The sequence below is a fragment of the Tauraco erythrolophus genome, chromosome 5 (assembly GCF_009769465.1).
Source record: "Tauraco erythrolophus isolate bTauEry1 chromosome 5, bTauEry1.pri, whole genome shotgun sequence".
NCBI classification, from domain to species: domain Eukaryota; kingdom Metazoa; phylum Chordata; class Aves; order Musophagiformes; family Musophagidae; genus Tauraco; species Tauraco erythrolophus.
This window is the reverse complement of record NC_141469.1, coordinates 3,445,172-3,467,514: the sequence shown is the minus strand read 5'-3', so window position 1 is coordinate 3,467,514 and position 22,343 is coordinate 3,445,172. Positions and strand designations below refer to the sequence as shown.

General features: G+C 39.4%; 1 protein-coding gene across 2 annotated transcripts; it reads left to right on the top strand.

The window, feature by feature from the left end:
• The first annotated feature begins 223 nt into the window (after window positions 1–223).
• Window positions 224–20,926, top strand: AP1AR (adaptor related protein complex 1 associated regulatory protein). Of its 2 annotated transcripts, XM_086611672.1 has the most exons (10): window positions 224–344; window positions 5,140–5,188; window positions 6,803–6,829; window positions 7,666–7,691; window positions 8,592–8,688; window positions 9,456–9,554; window positions 12,653–12,714; window positions 14,111–14,184; window positions 15,036–15,164; window positions 18,322–20,926. In XM_086611672.1, exons 1-10 carry the CDS (start codon window positions 268–270, stop codon window positions 18,585–18,587), a joined length of 906 nt encoding a protein of 301 aa, XP_086467798.1. In that variant the 5' UTR covers window positions 224–267; the 3' UTR covers window positions 18,588–20,926. The 2 variants fall into 2 exon arrangements, with proteins under 2 accessions (XP_086467798.1, XP_086467799.1); XM_086611673.1 differs by lacking the exon at window positions 9,456–9,554.
• Window positions 20,927–22,343: the final 1,417 nt, after the last annotated feature.

Below are 22,343 nucleotides of genomic sequence, written 5' to 3'. Positions count from 1 at the left end.
CACCGCCCGCCCGCCGCCGCCTTTTCCTCAGCGCCCGGGAATGGGCGGTCCGCCGCCGCCGGGGGCGGTACCGGCTTTCGGGGCATGCGGCATCCGCCTCTGCGCAGCGGCCGCGGCCGTGAGGCTGTCGGCGTGGAGCCTCCGCCCGCCCCTTTGTTTCTTCGCCTCAACGATTGCTCTTCCTCTCCACCTTCCTCTCTTCCTCCGCGGCTTTGGAGGGCGGCTTGAAGCCGCCTGAAGGGTGGAGGAGGCGCTGCCCAGGATGCGATGGGGAACTGCTGGGCGCAGTGGTGCTGCGGGCTCTTTTTTCGGAGGGAAGGCGGCCGGCTCCAGCGAGGCGGAGGGTAAGCAGGCAGCGCGGCTACCCCTTTCCCCTCCCCGGGGCGGGGAGGTGGTGGGGCCGCCCGGCTCCGCCTCTCCCTCCCCTTCGCTCCTCCATGGCGGGAGGTGAGGTGAGGAGAGGGGTGAGGGGGACACCCGTTACCTCAGGCGGGGTCTGTGCGCTGCCCTCCGCAAAGATTGAAGAAGGGTGAGGGGAAGAAAACGCGGTTGGAGCTGATGGAACGCCGTCGAAATGTTGCTTGGCTTTGTGCAACTTTGAGGGCTTTTTGATGGAAATTGATTTCCAGGGGTGGGTTAGGTTAACCGGTTGTGGGTATGTTCTTACTCCTTAGCCCTCTTCCAGGGTTGTTCTTCCGGAAGAAGCAGCTTAGAAAGATTTTTCAGGTCATTTGCCAGGCAAAGATGGAAAAACACCGTGTTTTCTGGAATATGATCTTCTTTTCTGGGAGCTGGAGGCTGAGACTCTGTTGAAATAAAGAATGAGTGTTACAGAGTGAAATGGTTTGAATAAACTATCTTATAAATGTGTAATTCGTGTGTTGTGCTGTAACAACCAGTTCATGAAAAAGCAGTGTACTAACAGGGGGAAGGATAAGTCACCTGTACAAGAGTGTGATTTTCTTCCATGTACTTACTGGTACTTGGTAGTTAGTTATCTGTCACTTAACTTTGACTAATGTGTTAGGATTTAAGTTGTTCTAGACAGATATGCTGAGTGTTTTACATGTTGCAAACTCTCAATCTCTTGTTTCGTATCAGCTCTAGGAGGCAAGTCTGCTGGTCCTGAGTGCCTTTGAGGGATAATTTTCAGAAACACAGGTGAAAGATCACAAACAGTCTATGTGGAGGATACCTGCTTGTATTCTTAGTACTCTGTAGCAGAGGGTATGAGAAAGTCTGAAATGACTTGACAGCTGGCACTTAAGTATCTGTTTCTTGTGCTATAGCCTCAGAAAAACAGGTAACACCTGAAAGCTTATTGCTTCACTTATGTTTTTTGCTGAGTCTCTGCTTATAGGCTAATACCCCTTTTTTAGCAGTTGGGAGTAGTGACAATAGGTCTCTGGCAATGTTTACCTACCCTTTAAATTATTGCTTTGGTTGTGGAGTCTCTTTGATGTTTTATTTTTCCACTTTGACTACTTCTAACAGACTTACGAGCACTGGATAGGAGACAGAGTCCAAAAAGGCACAAGATTGTCTTGGCTATAACAGCTAATTCTAGATACATGGTTATCTTTTATCTTTCCCTCTGGCTTAAAGTGACTATTAACTTTTTTTTCCTTTTATTCTTTTTTTTCTTGTATGTTTCCAATACTCTATTATCCTTTTTGCATGTTCTTTGGTGTTTGCTGTGTCATCTGTTCTAGTACTTGGTGTTGGTATGTGTTTGATTCATGAAGCATGGTTATCTTTCTGCCATGCTGTGTCATAGTCTCCAATTGGCTTTCAGCATATGGTTGCTGAAGTTACTGCCTTAGTCACCAGACTTCATTGTGTGTTTCGGTGCCTTTCTTGTAACTACTGCCTTACTGCCTTCTGGGGCTGTAGAAATGGCAGATGTGAATGCCGATGCCCAGAGTTATGAGAAAGACCCGTCTCTTCAGTGGCAGGGAATTCATGAGGAGATTTTAATGAGCATACTCTCAAAGGAGCAGTTTGGTTGCCATGATGGCTTAGCTACTCATATGGGCTTTTATTGCTTCCATTAGTCCAAAATCAGCTTGTCCTTACTAGTGAAATAAATGTCACTGTCTGCTGGTGCTATGATAAACTGTTATGTAGGTTTGTTCAGTTGTTGCACAGTCTGTAGTGAAAGTCGTAGAAAAATGAAATGATAGTACTAAAAATGGACTTTTCCATCTGAAGGGGCTGCACCTATTTGGATTAGCTTTTCGAGTCTGAACCTGGAATATGGTACACAGGGAACAATTAAGGGGGGGGGAGTGGGAAACCAAACCCAACAACGTGGGTGCTATGTCTTGCAGATAGCTGGCATGTGTCTCTGATCAGCTGTTTTCTGGGTGTGCTGGTAGTATACAGAATGGTATTGGGTTGTTGAGCAATTTAGATATTTACCTTCCACTGTGTGGTAGGAGGGACAGGGAATTGTGTTCAAAACAAAGCTGTAAAATGTGCCTGATAAATTTTCTAAGTTTGCAAGTTAGATTGTTACCAAATTCTGCAGATTTGGCTCTTTCTGAAACAGCTGAAGGTAATAATGTAGCTCATGAAGTTAACTGTGCCTAATTTAATCACTCAGGTTCCCCCTGCCCAAACTAGTGCTTGGTTTCTCTTAGGTGCTCCAACATTTAACTGTAAGAAATAAACTCTGAATTAAATAATTAAGTATATAGTTTTTTAACAAGGGTTTTGATATCCTGCAAGGTCATAAATTGTGTTTGCTTGGAATTGTGTTTAAAGTTTTCGAGATGAATGTATGATTGCTGCAATGATTTTAGAGTTGAAGTGTGTCTAGAGAAATGAACCCCCAAAACTTGCTGTAGTGTAGTATAAGTTGAACTTTCTGTAAAAATAGGAGCTTTTGATAAGTTGGTAATTTATTATTCTGTTTTAGGGAGTGTCCTTAGGCTTCAGCTGAAATAGTTTTGCTCTAAGTACTATAAGCTGCAGCTGTGTTTAGAAAGTAGGTCATAGCTAATTTGTCATTACATTTGACCATAAGTATTTCTCTTGACTTCTAGAAGAGTGTTTTAAAGGAAGTGGGGGAAGAGAAGCATACATGTAATTGCCTTTAGGTTGTTTGTTTGGTTAGTTAAGGAGAGGTTATCATGTAGCAAAATTGAAACAGTTCTTTTTGTCACTAGTATGAAAAAAAGTTATTTTAACTCAAGCCCTGGTTTTAACACGTTAAAAGTTGATGTTTTGCAACTTCTTTCCCCCACATAACCTAAGTTGGTTGTTTTTTTTTAAATTAAAGATGATAATATGACTTAGCATAAGAGGAGAACATATATACGTATGGAGAGCTGAGAACTTACTCTCTTCAATATCTTTAGATGTTTGAAGATTGATTTGACAGTCTCTCCAGGTCCTGTGGCCTGTTAGCTGGACTGTTTTCTCTAGCACCTATCAAAGGGAAACGTTTGTCAAGTCTGTTGTAGGAAATAATGAAGCAGTAGAGCTTAAAGGAGAAAAATAAAAGTTGTAAGCATTTTAATAGGTTTCTATTTTATTTCAATTGAAGTTGTTAGGTATGGGAGTGAAGTTGATGCATCTTCTGTTGCTGTCCTTTATGACCTCGATCTTCCATAGCTGCTCTGGCATTTAAGGGCTCAAACTGTCAAGAATTAGGTCGTTGGTTGCTGAGTCCCTGCTGAGCAGGTAGCAGAAAGTGTAGATCTTCCTTGAAGAGTCATTGCTGTTGGGTGATTTTTAATGACATGTAGTAACCTTGCGTCGCGTTGTCTTACTTTTCTATAGGTTCTCTGTTGGATTCTTGCAACTCATCTGGCTGCAGCTCGTGTGGTGGTGAAGTTGAGCACCACTTAGTTAGGGCCTGAGGCTGTAAACTAGAAATACACTTGTGTTAACAACATAGTCCTCGAAAGATGTCCTGTAACAGTTTTGTTAAATTAGGTTCTTAGTGGGGTTGACTCCTGCATGCCTCAAGGTTACACAGAGGGGTAACAATGAAATGACTTCCAGTGTTCATGCCATGTGTCCCAATGACACTGGAAATGCTGTGCATGAATTTAAGTGGCCTTTCACCTCTGGTTTCATAGCCATGAGTCAACTGGAAGCAGTTCTTTGGTAGCAGCTATGCACCACGAGGAACGCGGCCGGATAGAAGGGAAGTTGTGTGAGAAGGAGGAAGTGGGTTGTGCAGCAAGTTGCCAGGGGAGATGTACCCTGCCTGACTTCCAAAGAAAAATATGATGGAGATGAAATGTGATACGAGTAAAATAATTTAGGTTTTGGCTGGCGTGTTGCTTTTAGTATAGTAGAAGTAGGTGTTGGTTGCAAGTACAGAACGATCTTCTGTGCAAGTATAGAAATGCCTGAGGCCCTGGGTTTTATTCCTGGTATCAGTCTGCACTTGTAACTGGAAACTCTATTGTTTAAAATAGTCAGTTGAAATGGATGTTGTACAGAAGCACCAGTATAGGTTTGAATGTTCTTTTGGATCATAGCCAAACCCCTCTCACTAGGTAACTTAACACTGTGCTATGTAAAAAACATCTCAGTATTAAGGTAGTTAAAGAATCAAGGAGGAGACTGATTGCCTGTATAAAATTACAGGCTGGGAATAGTGTTTTTTTGTAGTTCAACATTATTGACTGGACCTCTTAATGGACACTTTTGTCTGAGGTTCAACCTCCTAGCTGTGCTAAGCTGTCAAAATAAAATGTGTCGTTTAGTATTGACGTTGTACAAGATGGTATGCTAGTAAAGTGTGAAGTGCCGTGATGAGCAACAGTGTTTTCAGAAGTTGCCTGGAATAATGTTTTTTGAGGAAAAATCTATTAAAGGTATTGCAGAACATGCTACATGTCTGTACTTGTCAAATCCAGCATGGTGAGAAGTGATTTCTCACCTGACGTGTTTCTTTTCTCCAGTTCTATGGGAAATGCTTACGTGCTTTTGACTCTTACTGCTCTGGTAGCAGTGCAGAGCACAGGTTAACAAGTAAATGTGTTCAAGACCTGAAGGTTTTATGTTTATTTTACACTTATTTAACTTATTTCAGAAATTACTTAAAATGAGCAGGCTCATTTTCCTTCTGCTATGCGTTGAAGACTATTCTGTAGTGTAACTGTAGACTTATTTTTCCAGATCAAAGTATTTTAGAACATGTTCAACAGGAGAACACTTCACTATAGAGGTGAGTGCTTAACTTTGTAGTGGTTTTGAAAAAAAAGTTGCAAAAGCTGAATTCTAGCAATGCCTTTATATACACTGAAATATTCTGGGTTTTTCCATATCCAATTGATGGTGCGCTGGGTGGCAAGATAGGGGTTCTTAGAGCACTTCAGAACATTAATACGTCGTCTTGATCATTTAAAAAGAAGTATCTGTTGAGATGGGATGCTCAGCACCAGAGCATTCCGAAGTCTGCTTATCACATCTTTCATTTTTCACCTTTCTTTTCTTGATCTTTAGGCTGCTGTGTTCGGAGTGGTTTTTCTTTTCTGTGGGGTATTTAGTTTTCGATTGCAGGATTGTAAATCCGATTCTACATAAAGCTGCAATGTGGTGAGGCTGCTTTAGAGTTAGTTGTATTTGTAGTGCATTTTGTTTGTTACAGAGCTCCTTTCTCAGCCACTGAATATCACTCCTTTTTGCCAAGGGTAGTGTAAGGTCAACATGTATAAATTGAGTTTCTTGGAATAACCTGGTTTACTTTGTTGGGGTGTTTCTTATGGTCTAAAAGCCCTGAACCTTTCAGATTGCCCCCATTACTGAGAATAACATCGATAACGGTAATCACGGCTTGGGCTTTCAAGGAAGGGAGCAGGTGTAGATGGAGGGGGGAAGCTGTTTTAGCTCACAAGTTCCAGTTGTGAGCCAGGGTTCCTGCAGCAGAACTAGGATAGAGAAAAGAAGGTTGTGTCCTCCTCTCAAATCGTTGTTCGTATTCTGCTTACAAGAAGTAATCAGTGTGCAGGCCAGTAAGGAGTCTTGTTGTAGGCGCTGACTCCGTGTTTGATGCATCGACGACGTGTAAGCTTACTATATTGGAAATAGTATGGAGAGTTTCCATTTGCGTTGTTGTTATGTGGTAGTTGAACTTCTGCTGGAGGAGTTTGTGCAGCTTAGAATGCTTTGTGTATTGCCAGGTTTGGGCTTTTGGTGGCTTCCTGTCCTGGAGCATTACTTTGCCTTTATTGACCTGTAGTTTCTTATGTGCAAGCTAGGGAAGAACTGGTTGTTGCTTGTTAGTTTTTAGAATTCTGGGTAGAAAGTATGTCTGTATTCTGTTAATTAAGTACGTCTTGACATATTTTTTGATGAGCATGACAGTTGGCATGCGAGGTAGAGGTTATGTGCGCTATACCCCTTGCCTTTTCTACGTTTTTAAATTGACTGGATGCTTTGGTGTATGTCAGAGCCATGATATTCCTTCCACTGCTTGTGTTAACGATGGTTCAGATACATGGAATTATTAGCAATCTTACCAGCTACTGAGATACCATTTTTATCAGGGCCCTCACATCAGTTGCAGTGAAATACATGCATGTTTTTTGTTTTGAGTTTTCTCTTTTTAGGAGAATGTCATGTTTAAGGAAAGAAACATTGGTAAGAAGATAGGTTCTACTCTAAAAGTAATACTTTCCCTGGAAGTAGGAGCTTTCATAAATGGTATTATAGTCCCACGGTTAGGATTGGAGTAGTGTTTTTTTACAAGACAGAGTAAATACGTGATCATATTTGCTGTATGTCTTCAGTGATTTCTTTGATTGAATTGTTAAGATTGTTTACTTCTTTTTGTCTGCAGTTTGAGAACCTGGTGGAAAGTGATGAGGTAGGTACCTGGATGGTAATGTGAAATCTGCTAGTACAACCTTTAAAAAGGATTCCAGGTTCTGAATCTTCCTCCCACTGTATGCTGTGTTGTAGACTTAAACTGCAGGTTTCTTTAACTTGAATTTTGCTTGCTCTTGCAACGAGTATTTAGCACTTAGGGAGAGATGAAGCCCTAACAGAAGGGAAAACTGGTTGAGGGGAGTATGGGAAGTAACCCTTTCAGGAGGAGAACACTATGGATGTTAGGAAGGCAAAAAGAAAAGAAGAAAGAGGGGAAAAGAAGGGAGGGGCTAAGACTTTAAGAAGAATTTGGTTCTGGTATAACTCTTGTATAGGACTCAGCAAATGCTTGCTATTTGAGAAGGTAAATAGACCTGGGTTGCTTTCCTAAGGGAAGTTTTGGGAGTGCTCTGTTACACAATTATGAGCAAACTAGTCGAAGGGTGCTTCAGAAAAATAGAAGTTGGCCTTAAAACTTAGCTGTTACAAATTTAATACAACTTGATAATGGGCAAGACACACCACAGTTCCAATACCCTGCCCTGTATTTAAAAACATAAGGACTAATAGTTTGGTTCCTGAAATATACCACCAGAGTATTTATTTTCAGTTGGAAGTACTTATTCGTTTTACTTAGTCAGTCACTTGAGTTGATAGCATAGCAAGTCTTTTTAAAAATTCAAAATTAAACCAGGGGAATTCCTCCCTTACTCAATTGTAAAACAAATATATGGGAGAGACTATGATTTCATATTGGTTGTTTTCTCATCTTAAATTTGATTGTTTGATTGGATTCTCAAACTCTCAGACCTTTATTTATTTCTTTTTCAACAGGGAGAAAGCCCAGGAAGCAGTCACAGGTAAGGCTTTGAGATTCAAGACTTCTCCTTCCCTTTGCTCTCCTACTGTGAGTATGAAATTTTTCCGAGTTGCTGTCAAAACCCTTTCTGTCTTTTTAGTTGTCAGATACATGGAAAGAATATGTGTCTAACTAAACTCACCGCTTAACCACGCCAAAACAGTTTGGATGGTAAAGCATCGTGCAAAAACTATACAAGACAGTTAACACAGTATGCTGCAGAAACAATCTTTATTCTTGTTCCCAGGGTCTGTATTTAGTTACACAGGTGTTAGGACTACAACTCCAGTGAATTTTTTGTCAGGATGTCAATATTAATGCAAGCAGTGGAAACTTAGAGGTCTTCTCCATAGGAAACATAGGAAGGCACCTAGCATGTGCTTTGGTGGTCTAATTGTAGACGTTTTATTTGATAGTTCCCAAAACGTTGTTCCCTGTTAATGGTCCCAAAGAAGCAATACAGCAAACATAGCAATTATTGTAATGCTTTTGCAGTCTGGTTTGTTGGATGCCTAAAAGTAGACGTAAACTACGCAACAGATGAAAGGGGAACAATTTACAATTAGGGACCAAAACCAAGTAAGGGAAGAACTGAGTTTTACAGTGCAGTGATACTAACCAATCTATTCCAGTAGCTCTGTTAGCAGAGCACGTTTTGAAACTACTCCTTCTATGAAGATACACCAAGTGCTTTGTAAGAGTAAGGAGAGACAGTCTGGTGTTGAGTAAACTGGACTTTGGAACTCTGTTCTTGGGAGGAGCGGGCTAAAACCACAGCTCGTTGAGCTGGCATTAAAGGACCAGTCACGAAAGCCTATATGGATATGTTTAAGTGCAACTTTGGGTCATTGTGTGTAAATAATAGATGGAGACTTTGTGTTTCTTCTCCCCGTGCTTTTAGACCTCTGACTGAGGAAGAAATTGCTGACTTGAAAGACAGACATTACGACTCCATTGCTGAAAAGCAGAGAGTTGTTGATCTGAAACTTCAGGCGGAGGTAAGCAGTTACTGTGGCTAGTGTCCTACGGCTAGTTTGTCTTTGGAAGTAGTTGAGATCAGCCACGAACGCAAGCAGATGCCATTGGCGTGAAGGGAACAATGGGGTTCTGTTCATCGGTTGGTCTTTTTTACTCTACAAGATGCACAAAGAGGTTGCTGCACATCTAAGTTGGCATCCGAGATGGCTTCTTTTTTGTAGCCTCTCAGCTGAAATGTTGAATGAGCAGCCTGGCTGGCTGACGAGATCTGTTCAATTTGAACATTTTTAAACAAAAAGCAAAATGGGAAGAATACTTGCTTAAACTTTTCTTGTGCTCAGTTTTTTCCAGAGGTTTTCTTAAAGAACAAGACATAATTTGTCGTTTTGTTTTAGCGTGTTGCAGCAATTAATGGAATATGATGTAGAATACAATGTAGAAATTGAGTGGTTTTTTTATAAAGTACCAATAAAATATGCAACCGAAAAAATTAAAATCTTTCACTGTGCGGTTCATAAACAAATGCAACACGCATTTACAGCAATTTGCTAGTACTGATATTTATTCCATAGGATAACATTCAGTTATCTAAATTTCCTGGGGTGTTTGATGGGGGGGGAAGCTGTTAGAGCCAGTTAATGAAGAAAAATGTTTTAGCTATAGTTAATTTTATTTGATTTTTCTTTTCTAGTAGCTCTTCTTTTGTTTTATTGAACTTAGGGCTTTATTCATAGGAAGATAGATAGGTTCTGCTTTTGTTAACCATTACTGTTTTGTTCATATACAGTTAGCCTTACAAGAGGAGAAGTTAAGAATAGAAGAGGAGGCTTTATATGCTGCACAACGTGAAGCAGCCAGGGCAGCAAAGCAGAAAAAGCTCTTGGAGGTGAGGGGAAAAAGACCCCAATATATATCAGAGCTTCTGTTCTGTCTCTATGTATGCAGACTTTGCTAATATCCTTTACATCTCAGGAAATGTAATGAGGAAATTGCTTTGGCTGGTAAATTGCAGTAAAGAAAGTACAGCTGACAATGATCAGAATTGTTTGAAACAGCTTGTGTTGCTGAGTATAGATTTTGGGATGAGATTCATGATTTTAATCTATAATTAGCTTAACAGACTACTTAAATTATACAAAAGCTACTGATCTTTAATGTGAAATGATCTGTGATGGTTTGCTGGTAAAAACCCTGAAATTAAGCACGCGTTATGACATGATTTAGACTTATAAAATGTACTTGATGTATTTGTGCTCTTTATTGTTCTGTATCTCTGTGTTAACATGAAGACACGTGTTTCCAAGTCACCACAACTTATGGTTGACCCTGCCTTGAGCAGGAGGTTGGACTAGATGACCTCCTGAGCTCCTTTACAACCTGAGTGGTTCTGTCATTTTGTGATTTGTATGTGTAGTGGCCAAAGCCCAGTAATGACTGAACAGTAGTCTTTATTTTAATATCTGTGCCTACTTTCAGATGGCGGGTGTCCATGCTGTTGGAGCTTGGTCAAGGAAAACAAAAGCCATCTTATTTTTTCCTGCTTTTTTCAAAACAGATGCTGTTCTGTATTGCGATAACATTTATTACTGATGGTTTTCATGCTGCAATTCAAGAATTTAATATTATTGGTGCTTTTAGCATTCTTGCCATCCTAAAGTATGTGTTCTCGCATAAATTTTAGGTTGCCAAAGAACATTTTAAGCTTTTGCTATCAGTTCAATTGTAATGTGTATGGTTGTAGCTGTGGCATATTCAAGGAAACAGTCCACTAGACGTGTGATATGTGTTCAGTTGGAACTAAATTTTCAAAAGTTCAACTTTCAACTAATTGAGAAAGTCTGAAATCTACACTAGGTACAGGGGAAATCTTTAACCCTAGTTTATTGTCTATAATCAAAAGAAAGTGAATGGAAATTTGTTATTTTCAGGCTGATAGTGATGACTGTTTTCATCTAATATTTATGTTGCTAAGTATAGGTCTCACTTCTCTTTCTATTCTCTTGTCATTTGGTGTGGGAGGGTTAATTGCTTCTGACCTTTGTCCTTTTATTTAAAGAACAGTTTTGGTCTATATCAAGTCACCAAAAGTAGGTTGGTTTATTGCTTTAACTGTTTTTTGTGGAAGTTGTGTGCAAGAAATGCTATTTTACTTGTCTTAAAAGTATTTTTAATGTGCACTTCTATTAGTCGGGACCTAAGATAGAATGCACTATGGAGACTTTAATTTCCTCCTCTTGTAAAATCAGTACCACTTATCTCTTTTACAAACAACCCCCCCAAACCCATAAGGATTTCTAGGAAGCATTTTTGTTTAGATATGCATCAAGCATTTGACCTTCCTAAATCAACTCGAAGCTATTTTTGAATACGTAAGTCAGCTCTCTGCTGTTTGTGGGCAGAAGTTTCTAAATGAGAAAATGGCTTTTTCGCTGGAAGTATGGCATCCCTTTGAAACTCATTTGGCTTGCTGATGTTGTCCTACTAAATGTCAGGGTTTGTAACAGCGGAGAATTTTAAATGTGTGTATACTGGAACTTGCAGTGCTGGGAATTTTGATGTGATCTGGCAAAATGGGTAGATGAATTAAATTGGCTACTATGTGGCTGTATCAATCTTAAAAGGAAATTGTTGCTTATGTCAGTAATTGATTTTTACAGATTTGTTAACTATGTTGGTGCCAACTTCCTGTCTCTTTCTCTTCTGTCCCTTCTCACCCATAACCACTAGTATGTGATATTTCTTCTACTTCTGCACTTCCCACTTCCTTTCTGGTTTCAATCTGCTTATTCTGATACTCATTTAAATACCCAAGATGGAAAGTGTGCCGAGAAACGAAGCCATTGTTGTCTTGGGATTGAAAAATACTGGCTGATCCAGTGCAGTTATCTCGCAAGACTATTGAATCAGCAAAGAGCATTTCTCAGATGAGGTTAAAGTTGCCATGAGAAATTCTGCTTTATTTACGCCTGCTTTTCTTTTTGCAGGAACAGATCCATTAAGGCTCAGAACAGATATTTCAAATAATACAGTAGCTAGATCTATCAGACTTGTCTATAAAACCATCTCTTTGATTTTTATCTAATTCTTTGTCATAACCAGTGAACAATTTCTGCTTCATAACTGGTTTACCTTTAATCACATAGTTCATGTGCCCAGTTGTTTATGATCTCATTTTTTCAAATCAGAGAAAAGAAACTTCAGACCACTCCAGTTGTTTAAACACTGCAACTTAAGCAGAGCCCTACTTAGACGATACCTGTGGTTCCTCTTCTAACTACAAAATAAATGCATTTATGGCTTGCATCTTGCATTTTTCATTCTGTTTTTGTCTAGTGATGCCGTGAAAGCTTTCTGCCTTAAGAGTGTAGAGGTATTAATACTTTTGGCCCAGCAAGGCAGCGAAGCTTTTATTAATATAAATGAAGCACTTAGTGCTGATGTGGACGACTAGAGGAGATGTCAGTCTTGCTTTGTGCAGAGGAAAAAAGGACTTGAAGGAAATATTTCTTTTTAAATGGTAGGCTGACTGTTCTGTGCACAGAGTAAAACAAATCAAACGTAACCCAGGTGTCAGTTTAGTGTTGAAAAGACCCGTGGTTTAAGAAAAGACAATAGGTGAGAGGACAGGTGCAGTCATGATGAGGTGGTGTTCACATACGTATAGACAAATTGATGCTTCTTAGAAATTTTTCTTGCGCACGAAATAGATGAAAATGTTGAGAGCTCTGTTCATAAGCCTACCCTCTTTTAGATAAATTTCTGAGATGAAAACCAATACCACTTCATGTAACGGTCCGTGCAGTGTCATAAAACTTGGTCTTTATTTGAATCGAAGTCATTCTTTTCCTGAGTCGTACTTGGACAGCTCCAAGGACCAGGACAAGGCTTTTTGTAATGTTGGAGTTAAGGGAATGCTTATTGTCTTGGGTATTTTACTCCGAGTGATTGCGTTCAGCTTTTTCAACAATTTACTTCTTTCGATAGCAACGTAGACAGCAAAGGAGAACACAGAGAGCACATGCTGTTAATAATGGAGAATATCAGAGGTAAGAGGTAAAATTTTATTATTGATAGTTGAGAACCATGACTGTTTTTAGTGCTGTTCCTCATCTCCCTCTCACCAAAACAAACAAACAAAAAAATCCATGTTTTTTCAAACTTTACATAAGCAGCATTTCTAAGGCAGAGTTGTTTTCATGGATTGCAGTGTTCTGAATGCCAAATAGTTACTGAGTTAAACTGGTTACTGTTCATCTGTAAGATTAGAGGGTAGATTGCATTTCATAGAATCATAGAATGGTTAGGGTTGGAAGGGACCTCAAAGATCATCTAGTTCCAACCCCCCTGCCATGGGCAGGGACACCTTCCACTACACCAGGTTGCCCAAAGCCTCATCCAGCCTGGCCCTGAACACTGCCAGGGATGGGACATATGTAACTTCTCTGGGCAACCTGTTCCAGTGCCTCACTGCCCTCTGAGTGAAAAATTTCTTCCTTAGATGTAATCTAAAAGTGCCTTCTTTCAGTTTAAAGCCATTGCCCCTTGTCCTGTCACTACATGCCCTTGTAAAAAGTCCCATTTATTCTGGTTTTCACTCTAGTAATTAGACTGCATATAAAACTGAACCTACTCCCAGCTACTTCTGTATGTATACACACACACAAAAAATCTTGTGTTTTATAATAAAAAGGTGTTCATATGGAAAATTTCAGCTAGTATGACACTACTTTTATGATTCGGAACCGTGTTTGAAAAGCCCAATAAAAAATACACACTAATCAGTTGGGAATTGAGTTGTTTCTATAGTCTGCCTGTTTTTTCCTTGATACTATTAATTTGATTCTCTTCACTCCCACCTTCTGTGTTCAGTGTTGGGGGGGGGAGGGGGCAAGAAGAAAAAAAACCCTAAATACTCATTCCCCCGGCCAAGAAACTCACTGTGAAATGGTATTTGAGCTGAGAAAAAACTCTAAAATCAAACACCTGTTTTTTGAGTGGAAGGGACAAGAGATGGGAGGGATTTTCAGTTAGGGAAGTTCAGTTAGAAAAGGAGCTGAGAAAAGTGAGGGTTTACGGCATGAGTAGGAACTACTCAGATCTTAGAAGCAAAAGGACTGCAGTAGCAGGATTTGAATTTATTAGGTTTGAAAGGAAGTTAAAATTAAGGAAGCTGAAAATTATCTGAAGTGACTAAGAGAGGGGAAGAGTTGCTTTGTGACTGAAGTTAATTTATTTTTAGCTAAAAATAGTACAAAAATTTGAGCAGAAGCTCAGACTGGGAGGCAATGTGATGAGTAGGAATGGAAAGGCATTTTGTAAAGAATTTGGTTCAAGGTTTATGTGCTTGCTAGCACAGAACAGGGGGCACGTGGATTAACATCTCTGTCGTGACATCCTCAGGGATTTGTAAAGCTAAAAGCAATATGTGCCTTTTTCTTACAGCTCTGTGGCAGAAGATGATCTTGATTATTTCTTAAGAAACACAAAAATCCAGTATGAAGCTTTCCGAAGTAGTAGTAAGTGATCCTTTTCTTAAGCATGTCTTAGAAGGTTAAGTGGCTTGGAGGAGCGGAGTGCTGTTTCTTTTCCATATAAAAATAATTTATTTAGATTTTTGTATATATACACATGCACATGTATATAAAAAATGTGTATACATATATCTGTAAAAAAAAAAGGGATAGAAATGTTTTTCCTTCTTAATCCTTGATGCTTCCAGCATTTGAAAAACACAGAATATACAACTTGTGCTACAGCCGTTCCATTTCTCAAAAGCAAGTTCTGCAAATAAGTCCTGCGCGTGGATTTTATTTTGCTAAGGCTTTCCAGCCATCTGCGTGGAGGCAACATGGATGCAGAGAGCTTTTCTTGTGAACCCTGAATCTATGTTAAAGATGCAAATGTGCGTGAGGCTTTCTAGTCATCTTGTAGCAAAAGAATTAGATTCATACAAAGGGTCAATTTTTTCTAATGAAGTGTGAGAGAGGATTTGGCTGCCTATATTGAAAAATTCCACTAATAATTTAAAGGAAGACAATTTTTTATCTCTAAGTTTAGATGACAGTATGTGGTCTTTGATGGCAGACGGTGACTTGACTAAGAAGTTGGAGGGTTGATTGTACTTCTTTGCCTGTCGCTTGGATTTTTTTGAGGGGAGGCTTGGTTTTCATTTGGGTTTTTTTTGCAAGTCTTCAAACAAGTCCAGCTAAAACCAGGACAGGAGTGATGGATGAAGTGCTTTGTCAAGTGTTCCTGAGGTGTAAAGGCCACAAAGCACACGAAAAACTTAATTTGAAAGTTGTTTTGTATATTGAACCTCCAATTCAAGTGTGTCCGTGTATTAAAAATACTTTTTTTATATGTGTAGGACTTTCATCTGATGCTACAGTGCTGACACCCAACACAGAGAGCAGTTGTGACTTAATGACCAAAACAAAATCAACAAGTGGAAATGATGACAGCACTTCGTTAGATTTAGAGTGGGAAGATGAAGAAGGTAATTATTCGGCCATTCAGTTTCTTCCTAAATTTGAGTTAAAAACTCCAAGTTTAAACTATGTTGACTGTCAATTTGTTGTTTTCAAAAGGGAAGATGATTTTAATACTTAAATCTGATGAAATTTCTGTCAAGTGTGTAATGATTAAACTGTAAATTTTCTTCATGTAGAAGATTTCTTTTTTTGATAAACGTGGTTACTGGTCTAATAAATGAGTTGATTTCTTTGGATCCTTCAGTAAATGTCTTTTCCTGTATTAAGTGCAACTGACTTGCAAGGTAACAAGAAAACTAACGGTAAAGAACTGCTGCCCTCTTGTGAGCCAGTAGCAGAAGGAACAGCTTGTTCTTTTAGAATATGGAAGTTGGTCAGGAGTCTCTGATGGAAGTATTTTGGGAAGCGTTGTTTGTTTTAAACCCTAATTGCTTTTTTTGTAACTTCTGCTGGAAACTTAGGGCTGTGTTCCAGGTGAGTATCGCAGTGAGCCTAATTGCTGCTGCTGTTTGTTATACATCTTCTCTGCTTTCTTTCATAAACCTGCAAAAGTTCTTGGTTTTGGTTCAAAGTTAATCCAAGATTTTGAGACCGTGACTCTTGAAAAGCTCACCAAAAAGAAGCTAGGATTTCTTTTACCCAATGCATAGATGATTTTGGCTTTAATAAACTGTTTTTTGACAGTCTGTGTAGTTGAAGTGTTTAGTGCTGTTGAGCCCTAAAAAGTCTAGTTCAGAAATCTGTTCTGAAAGCGTTAGCTTTCACACATTTACCCAGAAATACGCAGCATCTTTTTTTAGCTGGTGTGTGTAAGAGCTATCAGCGTTCGAGAGGAACTGAAGGTAGGGCATGATCGTATATGAAGTACACTGACTTTTACGTTGAGAGTCATTAGCACCAGTGCAGAAACAGTGTTCTGGGGACTTTGTGTTCCATGGTTAAGAAATGGGAAAATTGCATTCCTTGCATTTTTACACATTGAGTTGTCCTCCCACTCTTAATGTGTCAGCTTAATGTCTTATCTTTATAAATAACTATTGAAAACCAGATGAGAGCAAGACTCTGCATGAAACATTATCTTGTTAGTTTGACTGGTTGAGGATCTTGGTGCATACAGGCTTGTATTATCCTTGTTGTTGGGAAATTTAATTCTGTGTATAGAATTAACAATCCGGTATGTTGGCTGTGTGTAGTTCTCTTAGCACTGTCACATTGACTTGGCCATAAGAATTCATCTGGTTCTGAGGTAATGAAATAGTAAGTGCTGAGTCAGGCTAAAAACTGCATAAAACAGAACAAAAAAACTGCGTAATTGGGTTTCTGATTCCTACTAGCCTGTGCTCTACAGAACGGAGTTTTTTTTAAGAGCTGATGACTGTGATGGCAGTGCATCTTATCTCCCTAGTAAACACAAATGTTGAGCGGAAGAGATGGTAAGATAACTTAGGGAAGATGGCTGATACACGGGAGCATAACTTGATCTCGTGGCTGCAAAGGAAGGAATGTGGTCATTGGACAGAAGTCCTAGTCAATGTGGCTAGGGCTTTGAGTAGTTTTTTAGCACGTTCTTGGTGGATCTGGCCCGACTTAAGTGTGTTCAAATCATCTCCCTGAAGGAGTTGACAGTTTGCTCAGGATAAAAGGTTGAGTTACTGAGTGTGCTGTCAAAATCTACTGTTGGGACTGAAAAACCCCCAAAAATTGAGTGTGTGGGTTTCGTGGTCTGGGCTATTCCTGTATGGTCTAGTCACACGTTTTTACTGTTAGTAGACCAGTTGTGTGGGGGGTGAATACAAAGTAGAGAAGAACCAGATTTTCAAAGGTATTAGCCTTCAAAAAATCTGACAACTAAGAACGGTAACCAAACATGACATTGCTTGATGGAAAAGTTGCCAAAATAGGAGGCTTCTAACAGGGAATGCCTAGATCCTGAACTAGGCATGATTATGTACTAATGGTAGTGTATAATGGTTTCGTAATGGTAGTAGTGAAATAGTGGAGGATAGGAGCTGCCAGAGCACAGCAGAGGCATAGTTTGTGCCCTGCAGTGTTAGAGTTTAGGAAGTGTTACACAGAATGACAAATGGTGTGAGGAGAAGATGGAAACGGTGGCTGTCCTGGATTACGTGCAGATCTTGGACACAGTGATTGCATGTTGGTTCTGTTGTGTCTCGTATCGATAACGAACAGGCAACTTGTGGGACTGATGTTGTATTTTCAGCAGTGTATCTTCAGATGGACAGCAGCTTCAGGGAGCCATTGGCACCAAAGGAATAATGAAGTATGTTTTGAAATACCCATGAAACGTGGACTTAAAATCTATCATTTGAGTCAGAAGGGAAAAACTTACTGCTTAAGACATTTTTTTCCTGTGGCTTCCACTCCCATGAGGAGTTGTGTGTTTCATTAGGAAAATGTAACTTAATTATAATTACTTCAGTAGCTAGTTACTCCACATTTAAAAGGGGAGTTAATTTAGGAATATATGACATCTCCAGTGAATAAGAGAAGTATTGTAAATCCTCCCTTTTTTTCCTTTCCAGTGGTGTGGGAGGATTTTGATACACCATGAGAAAGACTATAATTACTGAGAAAATGAACAGCATGTCTGATGTCTTGGTGCAGTTTTCTGGCCAATGTTTTGACTTATTTTGTGTGAAATTCAATCTACCTTTGCTGGACAAATGCACCCGATACCTTTCTAAGTTTTAGCTGCTGTTTAAGAAGTTCCATGGGATGATGTTTCATCTATTTGTTAGTAAGGTACAGGAGTATTACAGGATTCCCCAGAATTTTAGCTTTTCTGGAAATGCCACAGTACCTAAAAAACTAATATTGAGATGCTGGTGATGTAGGGCGCTGGCTGCAAATCCAGGAGAAATAAACACTGCAAGTGAGTTGTTTCACTATGTTGTCTGTCTTCCGTAGAACTTTGGAGAACAACAGTGGCTTTTGTGTTCGTTTGGGCCAAAACTGATGGCAAACTACAGATTTCATGTAAACACCCTCACCAGAAAAAAAACATGGTGATGCTTAGGAGTGAAATTTCCAGAGTCTGGATCTCTAAAGCATTTTTATTGTTTCTTCTAATGTTCTAACATAAATGTAAAGGTACTTTCCTCGAAATTAACATCTTTCTCATAAACATGTCTTAATTTGCAGGCATGAACAGAATGATTCCAATGAGAGAGCGCTCCAAAACGGAAGAAGATATTCTCCGGGCGGCACTGAAATTTAATAGCAAGAAGACCGGGAGTAACCCAGCCTCGGCCTCCGACGATTCCAATGGACTGGAGTGGGAGAATGACTTTGTTAGCGCCGAAATGGATGACAACGGCAATTCAGAATACGCCGGATTTGTCAATCCTGTTTTAGATGTGTCTGCATCGGATGTAAGGATATCTGATACCGATCACCAAGATAGATAGTGAAGCTGCGTGACCCTTGTTTATGACCAAATGTGGAGAAGTGGAAGAGAATGTACAACCCCGATTTGTGCTTTTACAACGTGTTCCCTTTTTCTTATAAATCGATCAGCAAGGAATGGGAATGACTTGCTATCTGAATTAATTCAGAATTAAGTGCAATTTTATCATCTACCTTCTAAACTTTTATCAAAACTGGGATGTGATTCTATTGTGTATATTTCTGGATGTCTGGATTTAATATAAAACTATCTGCACTAATTTAAGCTTCATAGCTTGACATATATATTTTAACTAGCCTTCTTTTATGGATGGTGTTTCTACTGATTTTTTTTTTTTTAATTCATCATTGGCCTAACACTTAACTCAGAAACAGTCTTATATAATTTATCCAGTACTTGAATGTAGAAAAATAATTGTAAAAACATTTGATTTCCAAGATGTGCTTTTTGACTTATTCTTTAGCTATTTAGAGGATATACTTGGCCAGCTGCAACACCAATTTCACACATGGTAAATTGCAGTTTTTCTCAGACTAGCTTATAGTCTTCCTAGCCTTGTGTTGTCCTCTTTCTGTTTATTTCTTATTACTTTATGGTAAGCACGCTGAACCTCAATAAAGGTAGTATGAATCATCAGGTTAGATAAGATACTGTCTTGTATAATAAGCCAGATTTAGTGTGTGCTAGATAGAAAAAGAACTGTAGAAATTCTTTATGCCTCAAACTGGAAATTTGAACCAGTGTCTAAAGGACAACTGGGAGGACCAAAGTCTTGATTTCCCTGCCCTCTCGAACAGACCAACATCTGTTACTATATGGTCTTTAAACTTCTCTACTTAGGGAAAATGTGTAATTCAGCTTGACCAGAACATTTACTGAAAAGCAACATTCTCTGAGCAAACTAGGGGAGGGATGATTGCTCTGCTGTTGGGGTGGGAAGAACAAGAATCTGAAGACTGTATTCCTGTATCTGCATTTTAAAAAGGGAAAAAAAAAAGTTCAAGTTAGAAAATGGTGTGTTTAAGTGCTCTAGCTTTCCTGTGCCTCTAAACTGGGTGGTTAGTACTGCTAATATGGACTGAAATTCAAGGAGTTGTTCAGTTACTGCAAATCTGGTGTCATGTATTGTGTGGTCTTCCTCAGTATTTAATCTAAGTTATACTTTTTAGGGAAAAAAAAAAAAAGCTCACTGAAGAGCAAGGGCAAACCACTCATAGATCTCAAGCTTTCCTCAAAGTTTGAGTAAAGCTGTTCTCTACTGTTACTTTGTGTAGCTGTCTTGTTTTTCCCTGAAAAAAGGGAGACGGGGCGTAACTTCACTGCTGTGTTAAGTAGTAAATCCGCAGCATCTGGAGAACTGCAGTTGTTGGTGAAAGTTGTGTCCCTCTTTTAGATCATCTGAGCCTCTGCATAAGGTTTGAGTCACTACAGTGTGGTCCTCTTCATGAAAACTTGAAGGAAAATACTGCACACTTGGATTAATATTCAACACTAATGAACATATCAGTCTTGTTGATAACATTCCATTTCTTAATTTAAATTGTAGCTATGTTATTGAAAATATTTTAATGTAATGATCTGCATTTGCAATGCTTGTAATGAGCTTTAAGAATTTGTACACATCAAATGTATATTTTTGGTTTGGCACAAGCTACTACTGTGTGACTTCTCCTGAACATTTATTTGTATAATATATTCCTAGGGAAATGAAGGCAACTTTCTCAATATGTAAATAGCACTTCTTTTTTACCTGCTGAAAACTAACTTACCCTGCAGTGGTCACTGCTGTTCCTGACCAGGGAGCATTAGGTGAACTTGTCCTGACAGTGCTTGGAGGAGATAAAGGAGCTGATAATCCTGCTTGTAGAATGAACAAGTACTTAGGAAAAAGGAAGCTGACTCTTTAGCTTTTCATGTGATGGACATGTTTTGTAGCTGTGGTTAATAGGGTTCTGCTTTTCAGTGTGCCATGCTGAATGACTTAAAAAAATTATGGTCAATATTTGTGGGAAAATGAGAAATTGGAAGGTTACATAAACAGCTGGTGAAACTTTTCAACAGTACTGTAAAATGCGTATCTGTACAAATTGAAAAGCCAGTAAAATTTTCTGTCAGTCTTACGCCTGGCAATGTTTTATCTGTTGCTGGTTTTGACTGCTGTGTCATACATAGCGACAGCAGCATGTGAAGATGAACGGTTAAAACATTACCTAAAACTACCCATGCGTCAGCTAACTAAAGAAGGTTTTAATGAATAATTAGCTGTGTCTTTACTGAATTCTATAGCATCCCTTCTTGAGACCTGATTCTTTGGAAGGGAAGCTCGAACAAGCTGTAGTATTGGAGGACTTGAGGAGCTGGGAGCATGGAGCCCTTCTATCAGGAACGAGTAGCTGTGACGTCCTACTTAAAAGGTAAAATAACGTCGCTTGTGTCATGCAAGCAGCTGCCCTGTCTTTGCATCTCTGCACTAGTGCATCATTTGAATTGACTGAGCTGACTGTGCCTGGCTACAGGAAAGTGTTTTTAGTAGTAAACATATTTAAATCCAGGGAAGTGTTTTACCAAGTTGTTCATCTACTGGTTATATTTTTCTATGCTAAAGTTAAGCCATTGTCCAATATAAAATCACTTGATCTGACTGTCTGGGCAGTCTGTTCAGGTACTTGGTTAAGCATAAAGTAGGTGTTTCAGCATTGTCTTTGGTTGTTACATGATTGTGACTACGAGGACAGCTGAGCCAAGTGAAAACTTCAGGAAAATGTTAGTCGGCCTTTGTGTGCGTAGTAATTCTTACTGTTAGGTTAGTGTATGATTCATGGCAGCCTTGGGGTGAGGGGAGGCGGAAGCGGAATCTGTTTCTGGTGAGCAAGATAAGTTCCGGTACGCTTATATTGAAACAAATCATCTCCATCTTCAGTCAAACTAACTTCTGCTGGTCAAGCCAACGCAGAGATAGGATCCTTTTAGTAGAGGATTGAGATGTTTTAAATGTGTATTTTGGAGTTGATGCTTACCGGAGGTAAATACAGTTGTAGAAACCATTTGTAGTGTTTGGAAACCATTACATTGCTGGTTTGGGTTTTTTATCCATTCTCAAGGTTTTCTCCTGGTTGCTGGAGATGTACCTACGGAATGCTCCCCTCTGCATCTGTGGATATCTGTAGAACTCCTCTGTACAGAGTGAACACAAAATCTATGCAGACACAGCACTCTGAACTCTGCAGACCAGACAGAAGATTTTTCTCAGGTGAGAACCGTACTTGAAAATTTGAGATTGAGGTTGTCACTTGTTCTTTAGCTGAAAAAACATAAGCTGTTTATTTGATGAGTGCCATAGACTAATGTTCTACATGACAGGGCTGGTGAGTCGAAATTGGATACCAATAGCGCTTAGCGGTAGTATTAGCGACCTGTTTTGTAAGCTGAAGTAGTATGGGACAAAAACCTGCATGTCATCCGAAATAATTTAAGAGCACTAAGAGCAAGAGCGCTGTTTACCGGGAATGCAAAACTAAGACTCCCTCCTTCCTCACACACGAGCCAAATGAGTGAATGTAAGAAATGCCATACTTTTTTATGAGGCTGATTGCATGTAGAAGCTTTTATGTGCAAGAGCTTGTTTCGGATTTTATCTGCATCTTGCTCTCTTTTCCTAGATGGCTTGCATTTGCAGGTATTGGCAACTTTGTCTAATTAAATGATAGGAACATTTGGGTCAAAATTATATAAAAGCTGAGTAGCTAACAGCTACTGG

What these genes read in the sequence shown, in the direction of transcription:
- AP1AR (XM_086611672.1), top strand. Translation starts at nt 268, where the DNA reads ATGGGGAACTGCTGGGCGCAGTGGTGCTGCGGGCTCTTTTTTCGGAGG. An exon ending in ACCTGGTGGAAAGTGATGAG is followed by an intron (nt 6,830 to 7,665) that starts GTAGGTACCTGG and finishes CTTTTTCAACAG; the next exon opens with GGAGAAAGCCCAGGAAGCAG. An exon ending in AGCCCAGGAAGCAGTCACAG is followed by an intron (nt 7,692 to 8,591) that starts GTAAGGCTTTGA and finishes CCGTGCTTTTAG; the next exon opens with ACCTCTGACTGAGGAAGAAA.